General features: G+C 44.7%; 3 protein-coding genes, 1 long non-coding RNA gene and 1 pseudogene across 4 annotated transcripts; 2 read left to right on the top strand and 3 right to left on the bottom strand.

Annotated features, from left to right (window-relative positions):
• Positions 1–4932: 4932 nt before the first annotated feature.
• LOC116423424 lies at positions 4933–10042 on the bottom strand. Its single transcript, XR_004234035.1, has 2 exons — positions 9833–10042; positions 4933–7222 (listed from the first exon to the last, which is right to left on the bottom strand). It is a non-coding gene; the product is annotated as an uncharacterized LOC116423424 (long non-coding RNA).
• On the bottom strand, positions 7963–8576 carry LOC116423421 (annotated as a pseudogene).
• On the top strand, positions 8674–9255 carry LOC100934889 (histone H2A type 2-A). Its single transcript, XM_031967432.1, has one exon. The coding sequence runs from the start codon at positions 8791–8793 to the stop codon at positions 9181–9183; it is 393 nt and encodes a 130-aa protein (XP_031823292.1). The 5' UTR covers positions 8674–8790; the 3' UTR covers positions 9184–9255.
• A 496-nt stretch (positions 10043–10538) lies between the features above and the next one.
• Positions 10539–11079, top strand: LOC116423422 (histone H3). The gene has a single exon (XM_031967431.1). The coding sequence runs from the start codon at positions 10611–10613 to the stop codon at positions 11019–11021; it is 411 nt and encodes a 136-aa protein (XP_031823291.1). The 5' UTR covers positions 10539–10610; the 3' UTR covers positions 11022–11079.
• An 818-nt stretch (positions 11080–11897) lies between these two features.
• LOC100934627 (histone H1.4-like) lies at positions 11898–12700 on the bottom strand. Its single transcript, XM_012549669.3, has one exon. It carries the CDS (start codon positions 12556–12558, stop codon positions 11899–11901), a length of 660 nt encoding a protein of 219 aa, XP_012405123.1. The 5' UTR covers positions 12559–12700; the 3' UTR covers position 11898.
• Between the last annotated feature and the right edge of the window lie 10347 nt (positions 12701–23047).

Genomic DNA, 23047 nt, shown 5'->3' with positions numbered 1-23047 from the left:
TTTTATAGCCAAGGAAACTGAGGAAGAGGATAGGTGACTTTTCCAAGGTCACATAGTGTCTGAAGTTGGATTTTAACTTAGTTCTTCTTGACATCAAGGCCAACACTCAAATTCACTGGGTGGGCCTTTGTGGGCAGGATTAGAATCAGAAGATAGGTCTTCTGATTCTACATCCAACATCTTTTTCATTCTATGACACTCCCCTTTTTTTTTTTTTTTTTTTTTTTTAACTTTATATGATTTTCCTGCTTTTGCTCATTTACCCTGGTCAGCTCACTTCCCTGTGTTTCTCTGAACTCTTCCTATTTCTTCCAAAACAATTATATTCCTATATCTCAATTTATTCATATTCTCATCTTGAAGAGAGAATTCACCAGATACATCTATGAAGCTTATAATTTGTTAAGCTTTGGACTCTTTCATTTCTTAATCCTGAACCATCGTCTTTAGTCATTTTCTAACATCCACCTGTGTCCACCTTCTCGAGGAAATCTCTGAATACAAGAATGCTGACCCCCCTAGTGGTCTATCTGTTAGCCACCTCCTCCATATTGCAAAGTGGAATAACTACATAATCCAGGAAATGATGGATTTGGGTGTTTTGGGGCTTTGGGTGACTCAAAGATACAATTACTCCAGCCTGTGAGCTATCCTTCCACTTAACTTTGCTCTCTTTGTGTCATTTGGCTCCACTTAGAGTGAGACTGTCTGGAAACAAGAGAGGACTCATAACTTGCTGGACAACTGAATTGACTCTATAGTAGGAATATTTATTCAATGCCAAATGAAATTTTGTTGATGATCTACAACTGACTCACAGACCTCTAGCATATGAGGTTAGCCAGTGCAATCTCCTTTTAAAATGAGGAAAAAGAGGGCCCTCCAAGGGGTTTTGTGGCTTCCTCAAGGTCACACAGCTAATGTCAGATGCAGGATTTAAACCCCAGCCCTTTGACTAGAGAGCCAATGTTCTATTGTCCTATGTTGATTCTTAGCACACTTCTTCCCTTTATATAGAAGTAGAAGAAAGTCATAAAATTCATTACTGATTGGCTAACTTGCTAATTGGAGTTTTGGCTTGGTTGGGTCTTGGACAGTGGTTATTGTTGTTAATAAGGTTTCTATTTCTATAAATCCAGCAGGGTGTAGTCACTAGAGAGGTAACCTAAAAACTCTAAAAATTTGGATTCAAATCCCACCTCTGATACATACTGATGGTATAACCCTGGGAAAGTCATTTAACACAGATGCTCCCTGACAGCTTTCTAATATTTTAGTTAAATTGCATTGATAGGAATTTCCTCATCTGAGAGTTCTAGGAGTACATTAATAAATGTTTAACAAAAAGCTTTCAAGAAAAAATAATGATGTATGGCATTCAGGTTAATCTGTATTAATATTTGTGCACAATTTTAAGTCAATTAAACCAATACTGTGAACTCTGATTGTTAGCTTTTGCTAATTTTTGAAATATAGATGCTTATATTGAAATTTTAACAGCTGCTACCACCAATTTCCTATCTTGATGAAATCACAGATCCGGGTTCTAACCCTATACTCCTAGGCTTTCTGGTTCAGTAGAACCTGATTGAATTTGAGCTCTGCTGCATTTTAAAATGTTATTTTTATTATAGAAATTATTCAGCTTCAACTCATCAGTTTTTAAAAGTCTTCAAAATTGTTTTTATAATATTAGTTGTAAATTGTTCTGATTCTATTCACTCTTCATCAGTTCATAAAATCATGTCTTTCTGAAATTATAGCTTCATTTTTCATTTCCCAATAACATTTCATCACATTGGTATAACATAACTTAATCAGCTTTTCCTCAATTGATGGTCATGCACTTAGTTCTCAGGCTTTTCCACCACTACACAAAGAAATATTAATATTTTTTAATGTATGAAGAACCTGTTTTTCTTTCCATGATCTCTGTGGTATAGGCTTAGCAGTAGTATATCTCCATCAAAGGGCAAGTCCTATTTAATAAATTTCTGTGCATAATTCCAAATTGTTTCCCAGAATGGAAAAAGATTGTATTCTTTCATGGGTCTATAAAGAGCACATCATTGTGCCTATTTTTTCATAGCTCCTCCAACATTATTTTCCTTTTTATCTTTTCAACTCTGGAGAGAGTGAGGCAGAATCTCAGAATTATTTTAATTTACATTTCTCTAGTAATTTGGAGCATATTTTCATATGCTATAGATAGTCTGGGTTTCTTCCTGTGAGAATAGCTTGTCACATTCTTCATTATTTAGCTGGAAAATAGTTCTTATTCTTAAAAGTTTCAATCATTTCTTCATATATCTGGGAAATGAGATTTCTATCAGAAATTTGCTGCAGAGATTTTACATTTAATTGTTTCTTCTTTAATCTTAACTTGATTGAATTTGTGTAAACTTTTAATTGTGTTCTCAAAATTGTCCATATTTTGTTTTTTGTGATCTATTTTATCTCATGCTGAGTCATGAACTTTTCTTCTATTTATAGATCTGACAGGCAATTTTTTCCCCATGTTTTTCTAATTCATTTATGATATGACCTCTTATATCTAGGTCCAAGAAACATTTGAAGCTTCTAAGTATGAAGAATGAGGTTTTAATCTATTTTTTTCCATATTCCTTTCCAAATTTCCCATTTGTTTTGGTCAAATAATGAGTCCTTATCCCAATAGCTGGAATCTTTGTATTTTCCAATACTAGGGAACTGGATGCCTTTTTTCCTGTGCATTGTGAATCCAATGTGTTCTATGAATTGATACTGTTATTTTTAACCAGTTCTATTGTTATGGGCAGAACGCTGAACTTTAAACAAAGGATTCTTATAAAGTACTGAGTGGAATTGATAAGAGACAACTAATGTAGCCTGGTTCAGTATGATTGATTTACTCCTATACAAGGAGATGTTGTAGGCAAGAACTTGAAACAAGGTACTAAGTGGAATTGAGAAGACAGTGTTTAAATCTAGTTTAGCACTGGTTTAATCCTACAACACATAATGGTTTCCTAGTGATATAATAATTGGTGTATACTCGGTGTGGAGCATATAAGCCGAAGCCTCAGCCAGGGAAATTCCGAGATTCCGAGACAAGAGGACAGAAGGCTGCAGGCTGAAGGCTAGAGCAGAAACCAAGCTTCTGAAAGGCCTCCAGAACTAGCGAGTCCCAAATGAAAGATATAGGACTTGGAAAGATATAATAAAGGATTTGGACTTTAACACCTGGCTGCACTTGTAGTGATTACTGAGCTGAAAGGAAGGCTGCTCCCAGAGAACCCAAGAAAATCTCAACAGAAAACATTACGTTTTAGAGAGAACATTACATTTGATATTGCTTCCATAATTACTGCTGATGAGGTCAGGAAGCAATTCCTAGATTGAAATAAACATGTGACAAATTCACAATGGCCATTCTCTTCCCCAAAGGGTAGGTTTATTTAGGAGACAAGGTCCCAGAGGTAAAATGGGCACCCAGAGTGGCAAATATGAAATAGATGGGATAGAATAGGGTTATGAGGAAAGGACCAAGGAAAGGAATTTGGAAGTTTGGAAGAATCCATCAATATATGTCATAAGGTAGGAGTCAATCATTGATTGTCAAGTTTGATCCATAGCGTTTAGCAGACTAACTAGAGTTTATCTAGAGTAAGGAGAAAAATGCCATTAAAGGTAAAGTACTATGAGAGGAAAAAGGAAAGAGTACCTTAGTGGGCATAATGGGCTCAGTCCTGAAAAGGACTTAGCAAGCGCTTCATCATAGGCACATCTTTTATAGGAGAAATACAGCCTTGAGGGCTACTCAAGACCAAGGACAAATGTAGTAGCTCCAGAAGAAGGAGTCAAGGAGTCAGATGGAATACCTGGCAGATCAATTCTCAGACCTACCTAAAAGATATGCTCATCAATATCTCAAATGATTCCCAGAGATTTGAGGTATCGACAATAGAGGTTGATAAGGAATTCCATCCCCATCATCATTTTATACAAATGAGAGTCTGAGACTTGGTTATGCCTGATAATAGCTGGTTGGACTTCCTGACAAGAGAATAAGTGCACATCACTACAATGTACTATTGTTTGAGAATTGGCACTTTGAATTCTCTTTCATTCCCATTTCTTTTCATTATTTCTCTTTAGGTTCAATATTTTTCCCCCTTCATAAAGATTTTCTCAGAATTTTCTTTCTAGTTCTATAAAGTTCTTTGGTTGAAAGTATCTTTTCATATGCAAATGTTTTATAGTTCTGTAGTTATCTGAAATGAAAATGTCCCTTTTCCATTGCATTCTGCAATTTTACTGTTAATATGGAGAAAGGTTTGTGTGGGTCTGCTTATAACCTTGAAGCTGAATGTATTGGCTAAATTATTTTTAAGTATACCATTAGATAATCTGCAAAAAGAAATGATTTTGTTTGTTACCTATGGTTATTTTCTCAGGTTCTTTATAACTAAAGCCAGAATTTCTAGTATTGTAGTGACTGTTAAATAGAAATGTTAACAATGAACTGACACCTTTTTTCATACCTGAATTTACTGAAAAAGATTCTACCTTCTCATAATGATAGTTCTTAGTTTTATCATGTAATTGATATATTTAAATTGTTTTTTTTAATATAATTTGATCTTTGTTTTAAATGAAGTAACCAATAATGAAATAAATGAAATATCCAATTTGTTTTATAAGCCTCCCTACCCAAAAACAAACCCCTTGTTTTATCAAAGAATTTGTTAAAGTCGACGGGAAAAGAAAATCATAAATGTTGGAAGAGCTGCAAAGAAAAACAACACTTTAATGTGTTGTCTATGAATAACTTTGTGAATTAGCCCAAGTGTTGAGGAAAGCTATTTGAAAACTGATTTGAAAGACTATGACCCAGCAATGTCAATACAAAGCCTATTCCCCAAAGAGATGAAAGAACTGTATTTCCTAAGATATTTATAGCAGCAATTTTTATTTTTGCAAAGACCTCAAATGAAAGGGGTACACATCAACTGAAGAACTGCTAAACAAATTATGATGCGATAAATGTATGTAATATGTAATAATAAAATACTATTATGCCATATGTAGGAAATGAGACATGACAACACCTATATGAAGTGATGCAGAGTGAACAAAAACAGAAGAATTTATATAACAACAATGGAAGACAAATAGCTTTGAAAACTTCACTACAATCAAACCCAAACATGCTTCCAGAGGATGAGCGATGAAACATGTTTCCCAGCTCCTGACAGAGTTGATGAGACTCAAGATGCAAAATGATACACAAGTTTTGGGACATAACCAATGTGGGACGTGTTTGTTAAGGATATTTTTCTTTTTTCTTTTAAATGATGATGGATATGGAAAGAACAGGAAAATGCATGTTAATCTTAAAAATAAATGTTTTCAGTGATTTCCAGGAATTCTTCTGAAGTCTTTAAAATCTCTCCCCTTTACTTATATTTCAAGACAATTCCTTTCTCTTTTCTTCCCTTCCCCCATTCAAAAAGATTTTATATAAAATTGGGTATCTTCATTCCATATCACTGTACAGGTGTCTATCATATCTGAAATTTCATTTCTTACATCAAAATAACATTCCATTCAATGAACATTATACAATTGAATCATTCCGAAATTTCCTAAGAAATCTAATAGGTACTCCATTAAATTCTTATTCTTTTGACTTGCCCTTTTAATCTCTCCATAAGGATCAGGAAGTTGGGTTATACTTGTGAGTATCCTTCCCAATATGTCTACATATGTTTTTAGCCTTCCCTACTTCTCTTTTGTATGTTGGATTTGATGTATTTCTAAACCAAATTCAGGTGTGTTTAATCATCCTTTGTCCATTTCAGATAATGTTCATAAGTCCCTAATTCCCCACCTCATCCTCCATGTTTGATATTCTTAAAACTACCGCAAGTATGAGAGAGAGCAATTTCTAACCCACCTCAGCCTTTCTACCTTCTATAACTAGTATATACATTTTTGAACCCTTAACTCTTTCCTCTTCAGACATTCACAGCAGAACTAATTCAATCCTGGGACCTCTGTTTTTCTTTATCTCAATTCCTTTTGAAGATATTAAAGTTTTGAAAGGACACCCCCACACACACCTGTCTCTCCAAATATTAACACTACTTAACTTTTATACTCCTTTCAATATTGCTCAATGAAACTTCACCTTTCCTGGTTTTCCTTTATTCTTGTGGACCTCTTCGTCAGAGTTGCTCGACAATTCAAGATCCATTTCTCCCCTTGCAGCATAGAATACTCCGTTGTGCAGAGTAAGTTTTTCTGTAAGAATTATCTCGGCTTGTGGAATATTGTATTTCAAAATCTCTCATTTTTATTAGAAGCTGGCACCCTGCGGGATGCTGACTGTAATTACTTAGTACTTGAACTACTTATTTCTAGATGAATTCAGTATTTTTTTTTCCCCCTTACTTGACGTTGATGCTTTTAAGATTTTGGCTTTGATATTCCTGGGACTTTTTCTTTCGGGGTTCCTTTCAGGAAATAATGGGCTGATTCGTCTATTTCTTCTGCTTTTAATAAAGTTGGTTAAATTTCATTTATAACTTCTTGCAATATAGTGGATGGGTTTAGTTTTTCTTTTTTTTTATTATGACTTTGAGGGGATCAAATGACTCGAAATACTTTTCCCTCGAACTCTTCACCAGATCATTTCTTTTTTGACATGAGATCTTAAAATCTCTTTTACTTTTCTGGTCTTTTTATTTTGTTCTAGTCTTGCTGTCTCATAGGAATCATTGATTTCTCTATATTTCACGGTATTATTCAAAGAATTTCAACTGGTTTTGCTTTATCATATTCTCTTCAAAGCTATTCTTCCAATCGTCTATCACTTCCTTCAGTCTTTATATTATACTTGAGTAGTTGGAGATACCAGTGAATCTCTTGTTACCTTGTACTCTCACCATTGTAATACAGAGAATACTTTGTACTCTAACTTAACCTCAATTCTTAACTCCCCCCACCCATATCTGGCTCCAAACCTTCCTCAACTGCTTTGAAACACTGAGGAAGGCATGAAAAAAATTGCCAAATGGATTCACTACAAATTGAGGCAGTCTAGTCCCTACTGGACAAAAATTGGTGCAGGCAATACTTTTTATTCTTCCTGACTGGTCTTCTATTACACGCTCTGTAGAAGTTATTCCAAACATTATCTGGCTTCAAACTTCCTCTTCTCTCTTTCAGTATAGATCATCTAATTTAAGAAAAGGGAAAAAAAGAGGTGGATATTAGAAAGGAATTTCATCTTTCCCTCCCCTTTCTTCACTCTCAACCACTATCCCATCACTCCAAAACCCTCCAAACACATTATCGCTTACCTCCAAGTTCTACAAATCTATTCTAAAACTTGCCTTTCAACTAACTTAATATCTTTGGCAAACAAAATTTTAAAATTTTATTAAACACGCTCGTAAACGATTATGTTTGGAGTAGTGACAGTGTCAGAAATAGGAGTTTAAAGGGAAGGAAGAGAAGTTGTTTACTCTAGAACTGGGAAAATAGGGGGCGGGGCGCTGGGGGTTGCGAAAGAGTTTTTTTCCATAATGGAAAAGCAAGGGTTGAATTTGCCCAGGGGAGGTTTCATAATCCTGAAGGATTTGCGAGGAGCGTGCGCGCCGTGCCTGCGGGCGCTTAGGGGAGGAGCGCGGGGCGTGGGCAAAGGGGAGCCAGAGTTGCCCGGCAAAGGTCCAGGGAAAGTGTAAAGGAGGGCAGTCGAAAGTGTTTTTTCTTCATTTCTGTCGCTTTTAAATGCCGGGGGTCCCGCGACGAGGCGGGGGAGCCGGAGGCTCCTGGGTCTCGGGGAGGGGAAGCGTCCAAGGCGGGGGCGAGCGGGGCAGGCGAGCGGGGCCGAGCGCGCAAGTTTTAAAGGACTTTGGGCGCGAGACAGCTCCTTCGAGGGAAGGTGGGTGGCTCTGAAAAGAGCCTTTGTTTCGGGGCGGGGGCGGCGCGAGCGGCTCCGGGGGCAGCCGCGCTTACTTGGAGCTGGTGTACTTGGTGACGGCCTTGGTGCCCTCCGACACGGCGTGCTTGGCCAGCTCCCCGGGCAGCAGCAGGCGCACGGCCGTCTGGATCTCCCGGGACGTGATGGTGGAGCGCTTGTTGTAGTGGGCCAGGCGGGACGCCTCGCCGGCGATGCGCTCGAAGATGTCGTTGACGAAGGAGTTCATGATGCCCATGGCCTTGGAGGAGATGCCGGTGTCGGGGTGGACCTGCTTGAGCACCTTGTAGACGTAGATGGAGTAGCTCTCCTTGCGGCTGCGCTTGCGCTTCTTTCCGTCTTTCTTCTGAGCCTTGGTCACGGCTTTCTTGGAGCCCTTCTTGGGGGCAGGGGCGGACTTGGCCGGCTCGGGCATATCGAGAGGAAGAAAAGGGCCGAAAGGCAGAGAAGCAACGACTGCGAGAAACGAACAACGGAGACCGCCGAGCCGGCCCCCGCTACTTATAGTGCTCACATGCAAATGAAGGCTCGGGCAGCGCTAGGCTCCGATTGGCGGCTTCTCGGGAGTGTCGTCATAGGCGGAGAGGCCGGCCATGTAAATAACGGAATGCGAGGCGAGCCTCCCTAGTGGCCGTTCGGACAAAGACAGCGCGCCGACCAATCGGAAGGCTGCGTCGCGCAGTCCCGGCGCAAGCTATAAAAGGCCCCGGCGCGGCGGGCCGAAGCACCAGTGTAGTTTTCCAGTTGGCGATTGAGTCAGCCGTGTCGTGCTCTCAGCCGTCCTCGTTCTCCTACTCGTCCTCGTCCTCGTCCTCCTACTCGTCATGTCTGGCCGCGGAAAGCAGGGTGGCAAGGCTCGCGCCAAGGCCAAGTCTCGGTCTTCCCGGGCCGGGCTGCAGTTTCCCGTAGGCCGTGTGCACCGCCTGCTGCGCAAGGGCAACTACGCCGAGCGGGTCGGCGCCGGCGCCCCCGTTTACATGGCGGCGGTGCTGGAGTACCTGACGGCCGAAATCCTGGAGCTGGCGGGCAACGCCGCCAGGGACAACAAGAAGACGCGTATCATCCCCCGCCACCTCCAGCTGGCCATCCGCAACGACGAGGAGCTCAACAAGCTGCTGGGCAAGGTGACGATCGCCCAGGGCGGCGTGCTGCCCAACATCCAGGCCGTCCTGCTGCCCAAGAAGACCGAGAGCCACCACAAGGCCAAGGGCAAGTAAGCCGGCTCGGCTCCCGGGGCCGAAAGGCTCACTCCCGAAACCAACGGCTCTTTTCAGAGCCACCCACCCCGTCAGCGAAAAGGGGCTGTTGCCGAACTTCCCGTTGCGTTCCCGACCCCGAGGGCGGGGTGTCACGCCGCGCACGCTAGTACCGTATCCCCAGTCCCGGCACGAACCGGAGCCAAGCCACTCGCTCAATAAGCCCGAGTGAAGGCGAGAAGTCCCCCGCTTCCGTTAGCGAAGCCGGGCGAGCAGCCGGCTTTCGCTCTTCGCCTCACCCGGTTGGCCGAAGTTGCCCCTCCCCCCAGTCCCAAAGCTGTTGGTCGCAACGTCCACTGCCGCTTGATGCCGGAACGAAAGGCGACCCAGTTCGGTCCGGCGCCTCGACGTGGTGTCCTTGTCAGGAACGACCAGTGTGGCCGTCCGCGGGGCGATGACCCCGGGGCGTCGGCAATCACTCCAGTGCCCGTATCCCAAACTTCACTCGCATAACTCGGGAGCCAGGCTCCCGGCCAATCGGCCGCTTAGGCGGGCTTTTCGTTGGCACTCCTAAGCCCCATACGCAAAGGAACCCTGAGGGGGGGAGGGAGAGACGGGACTGAGAATGGTGGTGGAAGGGTTTCTGGCTGCCGGCCCAAGTATCCCGCACCTTTAGGACTACTGTTGTAACGGGAGGGAGAAGGGGGAAATAAAGCCGAAGTTCCTGGTTCTGTTGCTCCCGGAAGTGCCGGCCGGTGTTTTTGGAGCGGGCGTTGGGTGGGTGCCCTGAAAAGCCAAGGGCGTACCCTGCAGAAGCGCGGGAGGGTCAAGCGGGTGGCCGGCCGCGCAAAAATTCAGCGAACTAGCGGAAAGTGTGTGTGTGGGGGGAGGAGTGGAGCGGGCACGGACACATGTCAGCGCCCCGAACGCTCGAGGGGTTCTTTTCCCGCCGACCAGAGGGAGGGGGCGCAGAGGAAAGGTGGAGGGGGGGGACCCAGAGTTAGCGGGAAAGGGACTGCACAACTAACAAGCTGTAGGACGGAGTTAAAAAAAAAAAAATAAAACAAAAACAAAACCGGACTGGTCATCAGAAAAGGCAGCGGCGGGAGAAGGGATGAAAAACCGAGAGCTACTGGGCGAGCGGAGGATTTTCCGCGAGGGTCAAGCTGGGGTGGGGGTGGGGCTGAAGCGAGAAGGCGGAGGAAGAGCGGGGTGGGGAGGGGCGTGGGGAGGTTGAGGGGCGGGGCGGCGGGGAGGCGGCCAAGCGGGAGGTCCAATGGCAAGGCAGTGCTGTAGGTTTCGGCCCGCGGCCAATCGTGGCCCAGCGCGGGAGTTTCAAAGGCCTTCAGCCCAATCAGGGCGCTTCTGCGTCTATAAAAGGTATCGGCGCGCGCCCAGTTTTCAGTCGTGTTTCGGCACAGGAGAAGCGCATCTGTTCTTCTATCGCCATGGCCCGTACCAAGCAGACCGCCCGTAAGTCCACCGGTGGCAAAGCCCCCCGCAAGCAGCTGGCTACCAAGGCCGCCCGCAAGAGCGCTCCGGCCACCGGCGGCGTGAAGAAGCCTCACCGCTACCGTCCCGGCACCGTGGCCCTGCGAGAGATCCGGCGCTACCAGAAGTCAACGGAGCTGCTGATCCGCAAGCTGCCGTTCCAGCGCCTGGTGCGCGAGATCGCCCAGGACTTCAAGACGGACCTGCGCTTCCAGAGCTCGGCCGTCATGGCTCTGCAGGAGGCCAGCGAGGCGTACTTGGTGGGCCTGTTCGAAGACACGAACCTGTGCGCCATCCACGCCAAGAGGGTGACCATCATGCCCAAGGACATTCAGCTGGCCCGCCGCATCCGTGGTGAGCGGGCGTAAGGCGTCGCTTTCCGCCCGTGGAATTCCACACCCCAAAGGCTCTTTTCAGAGCCACCCATGTTCTCACGAGAGTAGCTGTGATCGCGCCCGTCTCCCCCCTCCCTTGGCAAGTTGGACTCGTTTGTGGCTCTCCCTGCACACGCAAAGGGAACTTTGCGGCCCTCAGCCCCCGGTTGTCTTTGTCCCTGACCCTTGGAGCATGTGTGAAGGGAACTAACTTGGTGGCCCTTGGTCGAGGCGAGTAGCCGCGAGAAAGCAGCTGCCTCATTAAGGTTCTGGTTCTGCTTCTGGTTGTATCCTTGGCCCATCCCGAAAGACTCGATTGACCATTTAAGCGCGCGCGCTGTGGAGAGAGAGAGATGGCTGGCTAGCCATATACGCCGAGGGCGGCGCTGCGTCCGGCTCCCTTCCTTCCGGGCTTGCATGCGCGCGCGCACACTCACGCACACAAATCGGGGAAGTGGATACACACTACCAGCAAGTTAGTTAGCTAAAAAGCTAAAGGCAAAATTAACCGACAATTCTGGGGAGAAAAGACGAAACACCTGAGACTTGGCCACGATAACCCTCCTCCATTTGGTCATCTCTAAGATTTGGAAAGCTAGGCGGGGGACATAAAGTGCCCCCTCACGGAAAACGGGGGTGGGGGACGAATATTGCCATGAGGACACATGCTACTTGGAATCAAAGCATTTTGTACTATTTACTTTTTCTTTTTGTGCTTTTATTCACTCGTTTGGGTGGGACTCGATTTCAACAAAATTCACTAGGGTTTCACTCGGGACGGAGGGGGCCGGGAGGTTCAGCTCTTTTTCTGAGGCGAGTGGGTGGCTCTGAAAAGAGCCTTTGGGTGGGTCAAGTTTCGAGGACTAGCTCTCTACTTCTTGGCTGTCGCCTTCTTGCTTTTGGCGGCTTTGGGCTTCGCCGTCTTGGGCTTGGCCACCTTCTTGGCCTTGGCCGCCTTGGGCTTAGCCGGGCTCTTGGCCACCTTCTTGGGCTTGGCAGCCTTGGCCTTCTTCGGGCTCTTGGCCGCTTTCTTGGCGGCCGCCGGCTTCTTGGCTTTCTTCGGGCTCTTCTTCGCCGTCTTCTTGGCGCCGGCGGCTCCCGTCGCCTTCTTGGGCTTCTTGGACGCGCCGGCCGCCTTCTTGGTCTTGGCCGAGGCCGGCTTCTTGGCCTTCGTCTTCGTGTCGGCCGTCGGGGCCTTCTTGTTCAGCTTGAACGAGCCCGAGGCGCCGGTGCCCTTGGTCTGAACCAGGGTCCCTTTGCTCACCAGGCTCTTGAGCCCCAGCTTGATGCGGCTGTTGTTCTTTTCCACGTCGTAGCCCGCCGCCGCCAGCGCCTTCTTCAGCGCCGCCAGGGACACGCCGTTGCGCTCCTTGGAGGCGCTCACGGCTTTGGTGATCAGCTCCGACACCGGAGGACCCGCGGCCTTGCGCCGCGCTCCGCCGGCGGCCGAAGCCCGCTTGCCCTTTTTCTTGGCCGGAGCCTTCTCCGCGGGGGCCGGGGCGGCGGGAGCGGCGGGGGCCGTCTCGGACATGGCAGCGAAGGGAACGTACAGCAGCGACAGCGAGAAGTCACTAGAGGACGCCGCGGACTCGCGAATAAGCGAGCTCCGCGCTGACCCGCTTATATATAGGTAAGGGCTGCCCCGTGATTGGTGCGCCGCCCCAGCCCTCCTCGCCCGTAAGGAAGGAAAATGGCTCCGCGCTCTTCCCGGCCACTGCTGGGCAAGCGTGCAAAAAGCAGAAAATGGAGACGGGAGGAGGGAGGGGCCACCCGGGGGACGGGAGGCGGGGAGAACGCCAGAGGGAAGAGAAACACACCCCGCCCCCCACCCTCCGCGCCAAGGATCCCAGCCCCAGGGCTCAGCACTCGGCTCACCTGCGGGGGGGAGGGGAGCGAGGGGGAGGGGAGGGGAGGAGAGGGGAGGGGAGGGGGGGAGGGAGGGGGGGGGGCAACAGTGCCGTGTCACTTTGGGGTAGCCGGGACCGAGGGACGGACTCCTTTTCTGGACCCGCAGTGTTCGCCTGTCAGCGGCTGCGGGACAGTTTGGCTTGTGTTGCGTTTTTTCTTTTGCTTTGTTGAAATAATCACGCGGCCAGGCTCGGGCCCTTCTCCCCCCCTTCGCCCTCTCCCGCCATCATTTCCCTGAAAGTAGCCCGCGCTCCCTCCGCCTTCTGAGCGGGCTGTGCGCGCCCCAGGGGCTGGGCTGGGGCGGCTGCCCGGGCCCCCAAACTCGACTGATCTAGGAACTGCTGAGTAGGAACAGTAAGGTTCCAGTCCGAGGGTTTCCCCTCGCGCCAGGGATGCGGCGGGACAGTGGCCCCTCGGGTCTCACTTAGGTGGCCTGCGATTGCCCGCCCGCCCTGAAGGGGAGAGCTCGGGGCTGACTCCAGGTGGACTTTGGCGAAGGAGACCGTGAGGCTCCCGGAGGGCCTCGGTCAGGGCGGCACTATGGCCGCGCAAGGGGCAGGAACGCCCCGAACTGCGGCCTCCGTCCGGCCTCCCGCCAAAGCCGAGACGCCAGAGTGGCCCAGTCACTCTTCCTCCTGCCTTTTCCTTCTGGGTAATCTGGGAATTGGGGGGAAGCGGAGGGCAGCGCTTCTGGGCTTTGGGCCCGACGGACAAAGGCGCGCAGAGAGCAGTCGAGTACTCGGCTGCCCGGGGGCGGGGGGAGGGGGAACCCTCAACATCTGCTTTCTCCGGGTCCCTAAGCAGAGGTGCCTGAAACCCCGAAGAGCACTTTGAAATCGCCCTTTCTCCTCCCCTCCCCCGCCTCCCAGTTCCAAGGACACTTCCAGGGTGGGTCACACGTTAGAGACACCACGGACAGGGACTACACGTGAATGATCAACTCTCCTTTTTCATAGAGAAACCCTGGTTAGGGGGATCAGTCGTTGAGGAGCAGCACCTGGGAAAGCAGGGGAGGGAGCAGGGATGCCCGGGACAGGTTGCGCGGACTGCGTAACTTCTCTTTCCGAGCTGCCCGGGCCCAATACAAATTACTCGGAAGCTCCCGGGTAAACGAAAGGGTGAGCTGTGAAGCCTCCGAGCCGCACGGAGAGGATACTACAGCTTCCACTCTCGCTTGCTCATTTTAAGCGGTTCTGAACGCTCCCGTTAGTCCAGAACCCTTTACGGTGTGGGCCATGTCCCGGTGTCCACAAGGACCACACGGTACGTTCCAGATAATCCTTTTATTCTCAGACCTTCACAGCAAAGGAAATTTGTCCCCCAACCTAATTCATGGCTGAATGGAAGCACCACAAGAGATGTCCTTCAGGTCTATTCCTGACACCAAGAAACATCTGGTAAAGCATACCTGCTCTCGCCACGGCAAATAGATCTCGTGTCTTTGGAGTGTTTGTTTGTTTTAAGCAGAAAAAAATAAAAATCCACCCCAGCCCTGGCGTCAGTTCTTCATTAAAAATTCAAATGCCGGGGTGGGCGTGGGGAGGGGGGAGAAATGTGCCTCACCGTAATTAGAGCTTAGCATTCACTCCACGAGTCCAGGTTTGCCTTCTTGCGGACAGGGGACGAGAGGGAGAGCAGAGATGAAGGGTACCTGGGCGTCTGCCTGCGGGGACGGCCATCGCTAAAACTTGGTGGGAGGAAGTATTTCTCCACCCAAGTCAACCCATCCCCTCTCACCTTCCCTCAGTGCTGAGAGAGACTTAGGGACTCATGGGAAAGGCAAAATTAGAGGCTGGGAGCATGGAGGGAAGGCCTTATCCCAGACCCTCTTTCTCCCTTCTTAAGTGCAGCAGCTCTATCTGCTTGGTCTCCCACCACCACCCTGTTTCCTGCACACTGGGGTTAATCTTCATCTTCCCCACACTGCCTTGTGAAGGAGCTCCTTCACTCGATCTTTTACTCCTAAAAATAGACCTGAGAAATAAGTGGCCACACCGACTGAACTCTCTCCTAGGATCTCTCCCCCTTCCTTCCTCTCCCCTCCCCCCTCCTCCCACCCAGCACTCCAACATCGCCTCCCTCCCCTCTCCCACCCCCCCAGTCAGCCGCCAGACTGCTGACCCCCCCACAGGCAAAGGTTAGAAAGGCCAGCCGGGGTCAGCTGCACGGTTCGGAAGAGACCTGGGAGGGGCTGGAGGGGTTGTAAAGGGAGTAACTCCTGTACTCCGCGATCAACCAACTGGCAACTGTTGCCACAAGAATCTCCAGGCTTTCTTTCTTAAGAGGTATGTCGCCAAACTCCTTTGCCGAGGCACTAGCCACGGGTTACAGAGTGTCGGCAGCCAGGCAGGGACAAGAGTAACCAATGGCGCATCCGAAGCCACGCTTGTTTTTCAATAAACACTCTGCAAACTTCCCTGGTCTTGGGCTAACCTTGTTTCCTGGACCAGGACAGACTCCATCCCTTTAGATCTTTTAATCTGTGGTTGTGAAACACGATCCTTTTACAGACTGTGCCTGTGACTCTGCTTGTGCTCAGTCAGACAGAAAGGGATTTCAGTATATTGGCTACCTGCAGAGAGGTCAGGGTCCACTGTGGGGTGGGGGAGGGGCGGGTCTGCCCATCCAACCCCCTCACATCCCAGGAAGAATATTCTCCCCCCCCCCCCTCCCTTTGCTCCCTGGCTAAACCTCAGCAAGGTATCAGATCCCCCTTGTCCTGAATCCTCTCTGCTCCACTAAAGATGCCTTTGCCTCTCCCTGACCAGGTGCCAACAGCCCAAGAGGAATCCCAGTGCGCTGGTTTCAATTCTGGGCTGGGAGCCAGGAGGGTCTGGGCAACAGTCCCACTGTAGCTGCTTACTGGACCAAGGTCACTTCTCTTGACCTCTTTTCCCCTCCCCTCTCAAATCAAGGGCTCGGCACTTAATGGCCTCTTAAATATACCCTTTGACCCTCCCATCCTGTGACCACATTGAGGGTGAAAGATTCAGCTCTGCTCTACTCTTGGGATGATGTGGGAATCCATAACCCCCAGCGCTAGAACACAGAACACAAGGCTTACTCCACAGTGTCCATTTACTTGGTGTCCTGGAAAGAGGCACCAGCCTCGTTCCCACCAGCCCTCTGGACAGCCAGCAGCTGAGGTGACAGAGGAGGACCAAGTCGAGGCTGGAGGGGGATCTCGGGCACACCTTCATGGACACATTTCCCTGGAAGTTCAGGCTGGTCAACTCTCTGGGGAACCCAGTGTTTTCCCAAGGTGAACTACACAAATCCTGGGGGCAAGGCAGAGGCCTACTGGAAAAGACCCACATCTTCCTCTGACTGTGATGACAAATGGATCTGACTGTGTCTCCTTTGCACTTGCAGAGGTGGGGAGAGAGTTCCCTCTCCATAAAGGCTCTTCTGGAGTCAGTATTCCCTCGGGCAACTTTCTTGGGCAGCTGGTGGCAGAGTGGACCACTCCTGGATCAGCACCGCCAGCAAGACCAGCATTTAAATCTGCCTTTTGATTTGAATATTCCCCTGGTCTTATACATTTGGGTCAATTCCCCATGTATCCTAATTATCAAACTCTTATTCATGGTATGTGGACAGATTTTTTTTTCCCACCACTTTATTCTTTCCCTCCTTGTCCTAGTTGCTTTGATTTTGTTTTTATTTTATATAATTCAGATTGTCTTTTTGTCTTTTTTGTTTTTTACAATCTTTTACCTTGATTTGTGAAGGACTTTCCCATTCCTACCCAGGATAGTGCAAAGTACCTCCATATGTTCTCTTCTCTCTATATATTTTTTAATGTAGTGACCTTTCATATAGAGCTGAAGTATCAACATGGGCTGTATTTTGATATATGATAGAGTTGCTGGTCCATATTCAATTTCTGCTGAACAGTTTCCTTTGTTTCTGTCTAAAATGGAGACCTTCCTCCTGGTTTGTTTGTTTGTTTTTTTCCTGTGGCTGATCAACAGTTGTGCCTTCCTTCTCTCCCCCAAGAATGCAATGCTGGATTACTTTTGGTCTTTGCTTATGTCACCTTTTCCTTTGATTTACTTTTCAATATTTTTAAATAAAACCAAATAGTGCTTTGAAATAGTTTGAAAACTAGTTATAGGGTCATTCTTTTTTTTTTAAACTAATGTTTCCTCTCATGAATCTAGACATTTTATACCCTAAATATATTCCATGATTTTTTCTAGTTTTCTCAAGTGTCCTTTATTGGAATTTGTATTGATATTATATAAAATCTGAAAATTAAGAAGCACAGTCATTTTCATTAGATTTGCATAAACAAACTGAACAATTATTATTTTCCAATTTTCAATTTTCCTTTATAGCTGTTGAAATAAAACATATTTTGATAATGTCTTTATACAAGACTCGATTTAATAGATTATTTTGAGTGGAACTTCTCTTCAGCAATCTTTATTTTCATGTGTAGAAATCCTGTTGTTTTCTGGATTTCTTGAATCATAACTTTCATGAATATATTAATTATTTAATTTTTTCACTGATTCTCTGGATTTTTTCAAGTTAATCATCATTTGGTCTGTAAACAGGGAGATATTCACGCCTTAAGTTCATTTCCCCAATTTGTTGCTTTAGCTAACATTTTTGGAACTATATCAAATAACACTGGTGGTGAGATCATCTAGTGCAGAGTTCTAATTGTCAGAAATATTTTCCTGAAATCAACCCTAAATTTTCTAAATTCCTTCTTGTTATGGGCCAGAACTCTGTACTTAAAACAAGGATTCTTACAAGGTGGTAACTTAGTGGAATTGATAAAGACAATGGTTATCTAGTTTAGCATGGTGATTAATAGTGTGTGGTACAGCAAATCCAATTTACAAATTACTCAGAGATATTTCATGAAAAATGGAAGTATTTGTTCTTAGAATCTTGCAAGAAGGGAACTTCTCCAGATTGGATTCCAAACCAGTCTAGAGAGGTTAATTTCCACAGAGATTAAAATAAATTATATGGTCCTGACCACAAGAATAATGCTTGTAAATTACATGAACTTGTTATATTTTGACCTGAATTTTATGACTTTAAATCAGTTTTGCAACTGCTTATAACTGTTTACCCTATTTTATTTCCCCAGATAAACTAAATCTCAATCTACTTTAGTTAATGATTTTATAAGAAACCATATAATCCCCTCACAAAGATTTGTTTAGAGGTAAGTAATCCGTTAAACTAGGATAACCAAGGAGACTTGGTTTACCTCAGACTTCCTCAACAAATAGCGATTATTCAGTTTACAGATCCTTTTGAATGTTTCTAGTTCATTAATTAGTTAGCTTCTTCTAGGAAGTTAAGTAAAGGTCCAGGAGATCAGATATTTCTATTAGAGGTCTTTAGTTCTCCTTCCCAGAGCCTTAATAATTAACAGACCCTTGAAATTGGTTCTGGAATTGATGAAGTTTAGGTTTTGGGGTTCGCTTCAGAATTATCAAATGACTATTCTTGGGAAGTCCTCATTTTTGTATTAGACTCAATAGTTCTCTAGTTCAGTACATGTACTTAGTACTTAATATAGTTCCACAAGATTCACACCTATGATAATGTAATTAGAATACAGCATATAAACTGGGACAAACTCAGCCAGGGTCAGAGCCAGAGAAGACAGAAGACTGGAGGCAGTAGCTCAAACTCTGAGCCAAGCTCTCAGAGCCATCTTCATCAGCCTCGAGGTGGCTGGCCTGTCCTCCTGCTCCCCCCACCGACACCAAGGCCCATCTGAAGGGCTTCAAGAAAGCTAACCAGGTTCCAGGAATGAAGACAATAAAAATTTGGATTTGAACACCTGGCTATTCTTGTGGTGATTACCCTACTGAAACAAAGTCTGCTCCAAGACCTTCAGAAAACCAACCTAGAACACTACACTACCTTTGCAACTTTTATTTACCCCACTGCTCCTGGTTTTTTCCTCTGAAGGAGTCACAAGCAACCCTATTCCTTTTTTCAATAGTCCTTCAACTACTTAAAGATTTTATATTTTCCCAACCCATCCTGTTCTTTTCTTCTCCTGGCTAATTACCCCCTATTCCTAAGATATGAATCATCAGGCTGGTTATCTTCCTCTGGAAAAATATCAATGCATGTCTTAAAAACTTAACACCTAGAACCGAATACTAGAAGCCACCTACTCCATTTTACAGGTAAGGAGACTGAGATCCAGGGAATTGGCCTAAGGTCACACAGAAAATAAACAGCAGAGGGGAATTTGAACTTAGGTCTTCTAATTCCAGACTCAGTCTTCTTTCCATTTTACAACAGTGAGCTTTCCATTTCACTGAGTAGAAATTGTACAGTAGAGAGCCTGCTTTATAGTAAAGAAAAGTAGACTTTTTTTTTTTAAGTTTCCAGAAACCCTACTGTTTTATCCATTCCCTGACAAATCTCACAAGAGACAAATTTTTTATTGATAAGGGGAAGAAGATTATATGCACATCACCCAAGGAAAGGGAACACTATCAATCTTATAAATCACAGAATTTCTAACCAGAAGAGATTTTAGTGACATGTAGCCCTTTTGGAGATCAGGTGCAGGTAAGTGACTTGTCCAAAATTTTAGGGTAGAGAAATCCATAATCCAAATCACGGACTCTGATCTGGATCTATCCATTTTTGATAGATATTTATATCACAACTGTTACTTAGACATAGTTTCTGATTTTAAAAGAAACCTGGAAAATATTTGTGGACACCTATGCTGTGGGGAAGTGTTTTGGTTTGGAATTGGAATGAGAACAACTCACATGGGATTTTCTTTCATTCAAAACTTTTATTTTACAAAAGCAGGCAGGCAAAACATGGGTAACTAATTGACAATTAGAATCAGGGGGAAGAATGCTTATATATCATAAATCTGGCTTAAGCCATAGTTAGAAATTCTAAAATTGATATAGAAATGCAGTGATTGTTAGAAACAGTGTCTTCTTAGATAGTAGCCCAGCCACAGAAACTTGTGAACACAGAAATAGTCAAAACATCAATGTGATTATCTGGGTTCAAGGAATTGGGAAGCATTTTTTAGCAAGTCTAAACATGCTTATATCAGTGATGTTAGAAAGTTTTTGTGTTAGTAATTTTCACAGGCTATGATGTTCTCTATACCTAAACAGTTTGTGGTATCCAGTTTCAAGCTGGCATTTGCCAGTCTTCACTGAACCTTCTAGCTCATTGCTTCCCTTGATTTGGATGAGATCATCTTGAAGGAGTCTGTCAACTTTAAATCTGTAATCATGACCAATTAATTATATATATATATATATATATATATATATATATATATATATATGTAACTATAGCATATATCACATGGAGGGATACATTCCTCTATGAGCATTTAATCTGGGTTTCAATTTTCAGTTACAACCCAGGAAAGGAATTTGTGGCTTCCAACATTCCATTTCTGGATTTCCTTCCAGAACAGCTCATGTTTCATAACTTTTTATAATTTACAATTAAGTGCTACTTTCCTTACAACTGTATGAAGTAAGCAGTCCACTTTACAGGTAAGGAAGCTGAGACTTAAGAGGTGTGGAAGACTATCTATTGAGTGTGTCAAAAGGGAATTCTTTTGCAGAGAGATGTTGTACTAAATGTCCTTTGCTGATTCCCACAGCTCTGAGATTCTATGACTCTGGAAGCCATCAGCTGAACATTGGCCAGAGTTCATTCCCCTATACCAACCTGCTAAGACTTCTTCACATAACTACAAGTCTTAGTAGCTACTTGCTGTGCCCAACTTATAGCAAAGACTTTCCTGCCTGAGTGTGAAGTTCAGTCAAAATATTCTGGCCCCAGAACAACTGCATTCCTATTAGACAACTGAAAAGCTTTGTTTCTGGTAGAGGATTTTTATTCCCCAGGAAAAGATGAAGAGGCATTTGGGGCATTTTCCCAGTCATGTATTCTCTATACACAGGTGGTAATCTCTGCTGTCTGGCAATTTTTGTATATTTTAAGCACCAATTAATTAGCCAAAGATGTTATACATCATCTGAAAGGGTATTGGATATGATGTGAAAAAAAATGTGACTTTCTCTTTACACAGGGGAGGAGAATGATCACGTATGGAGATAATGGAAGGAAGAAAAAAGGTTAGATTTGAAGTCTGTGGCACTGTCTCCATTTGACCACGTCCAAATCATTTAACTGTTCAGAGCTTCTGTTCTTTCATCTATAAAATTAGGGTTCTAAGAGATTCTAAGGTTCCTTCTAGCCCTAAATTTATGATATTATAATCTTGTGGTTGGACATCAAGATTCCAGAATAGACAAAAATTGAGACAAAGATAGTGGAGATGGGTTTCCTTTTCTTAGATGAAACCATAATACAAAGCAGAACTTAAACTTTTTCCATTCACCATCCCTTTTCACCCTAGAAATTTTTACATGACCCTGAGTATATAGGTATATAACATAGGCATCAAAATCAAACATTTACTGATAATAAATGATAAAGAGATTTTAAAAAACCAATTTTGATTGACATATATATAAAAGAAACTTTTATCATTTATTTTAGATGAAAGCAAATTGGTATTCTAATGAGATGGATGTACTTATTTATTTTTACATAAAAATTAAATCTTGGAGGAATAGCTCATATCTTTTACTGTAGACAAATTTTTTCCACCCCAACTTTCAGTGTTGTGCCAGTTTCCTTTTATTGTTCTGCCTCAGTTTCCCTAAATTGTTCTGCCTCAATTTCCCTAAATTGTCCTGCCTCGGTTTCCCTGAATTGTTTTGCGTCAGTTCCTTGAAGTGTTCTGCCTCAATCCCCCTGATTGCAACCCTACTTTCCTGTTCATTAGGGCTGAGATAACTAGGGCTATAGAGATCTGGCCACTCTGGCATTTCAAAAGACAAGACTCTAGATGTCCTAAATCTGATACCTAATTGGTATCTTTTATCTTTAAATTCCAGACTTTATGTATCTAATGACTACCCCCCCTTCACTCCCATTTTATCAGAATTTATGATTCTGATAAATCATATCAGATTCAGAATACCTAAACTTGTGTCACTCAGCTCTTCATTTCATCCCAAATTTGATCCACTTCCAGCTCTAACTGATCTATGACTTCAGGAATGAAGATTTACTACGTGTCCACTGTGTGCAAGGCACTGGCTATAGACAAAGTGTAAAACTCTCCCCATCCTTCAGGAATTTACATCCTACTGGGGTATGGGTGGGGGATGACATACGTGAACACAAGTCTAAGAGTGGAGATTTTCAGGCATGGTCCTTCAAAAAGCAGTCAATGAATCTAAGGGTACTTTCTCTTCACTTCAGATCCCACTTATTTGTAGGTGATAATGCCGACCCATTCACCTCTCTGATTTTGCCTTCTAAATTTTTCATGGATAGATTCAATATTCACTCCAATCAGTACTATGAGTATGAGTATCTACCAAAATAAACTTCTTCACTGGATTATTTCAGTAACTGATACTTGTTATTAGATCAAGTGTTACAAGTATTAATTTCTCTTTTTATTGTCACATTCATCTATATCTAGATGTCAGACATCTATGCCTGTTTGTTGGGAAACCTTTAGTTTTACTAGGAAACAAGCTTTAATTTATCAATAGTGTTGTTCCAGCTATAGGCTTTTCTGTTGTACAGTTCAGTCTAACTCTCCATTACCCCATTTGGGGTTTTCTTAGCAAAGATTCTTCTCCATCTTATTTTACAGATGAGGCAAACAGGGTTAGGTGACTTGGGTCATAAAGTTAATAAGTGTTTTATGGCAGATTTGAACACAGAAAGTCTATTTATTCTAGGCTTGGGATTCTATCTACTACATCATGTAGCTGTACCAAATATGGCTTAATGTTCTATTTTGTTGTAATTTGGGGGATATGAATGTAGACAATCACTTCAGGTCACTTCAACCTTTATACTATTTTCAAGACACTAAGCTTTGAGATGAAGATACAAACATGGCAATATCACCAGTCTGGTGCTTACCAGAGCTTACCAGAGCAGGAATAAGATATTCAAACCAAGAAATAGAATGCAAAGGAGTATCATATTGATGTAATCCTAGCTCTAAAACTATGTAATATAATCCTTATGAACAATGGTTT

This window comes from Sarcophilus harrisii, chromosome 4, assembly GCF_902635505.1.
Source record: "Sarcophilus harrisii chromosome 4, mSarHar1.11, whole genome shotgun sequence".
NCBI classification, from domain to species: Eukaryota; Metazoa; Chordata; class Mammalia; order Dasyuromorphia; family Dasyuridae; genus Sarcophilus; species Sarcophilus harrisii.
Note: the sequence above shows the minus strand (reverse complement) of the source record. Positions and strands in the feature narration are given on the sequence as shown.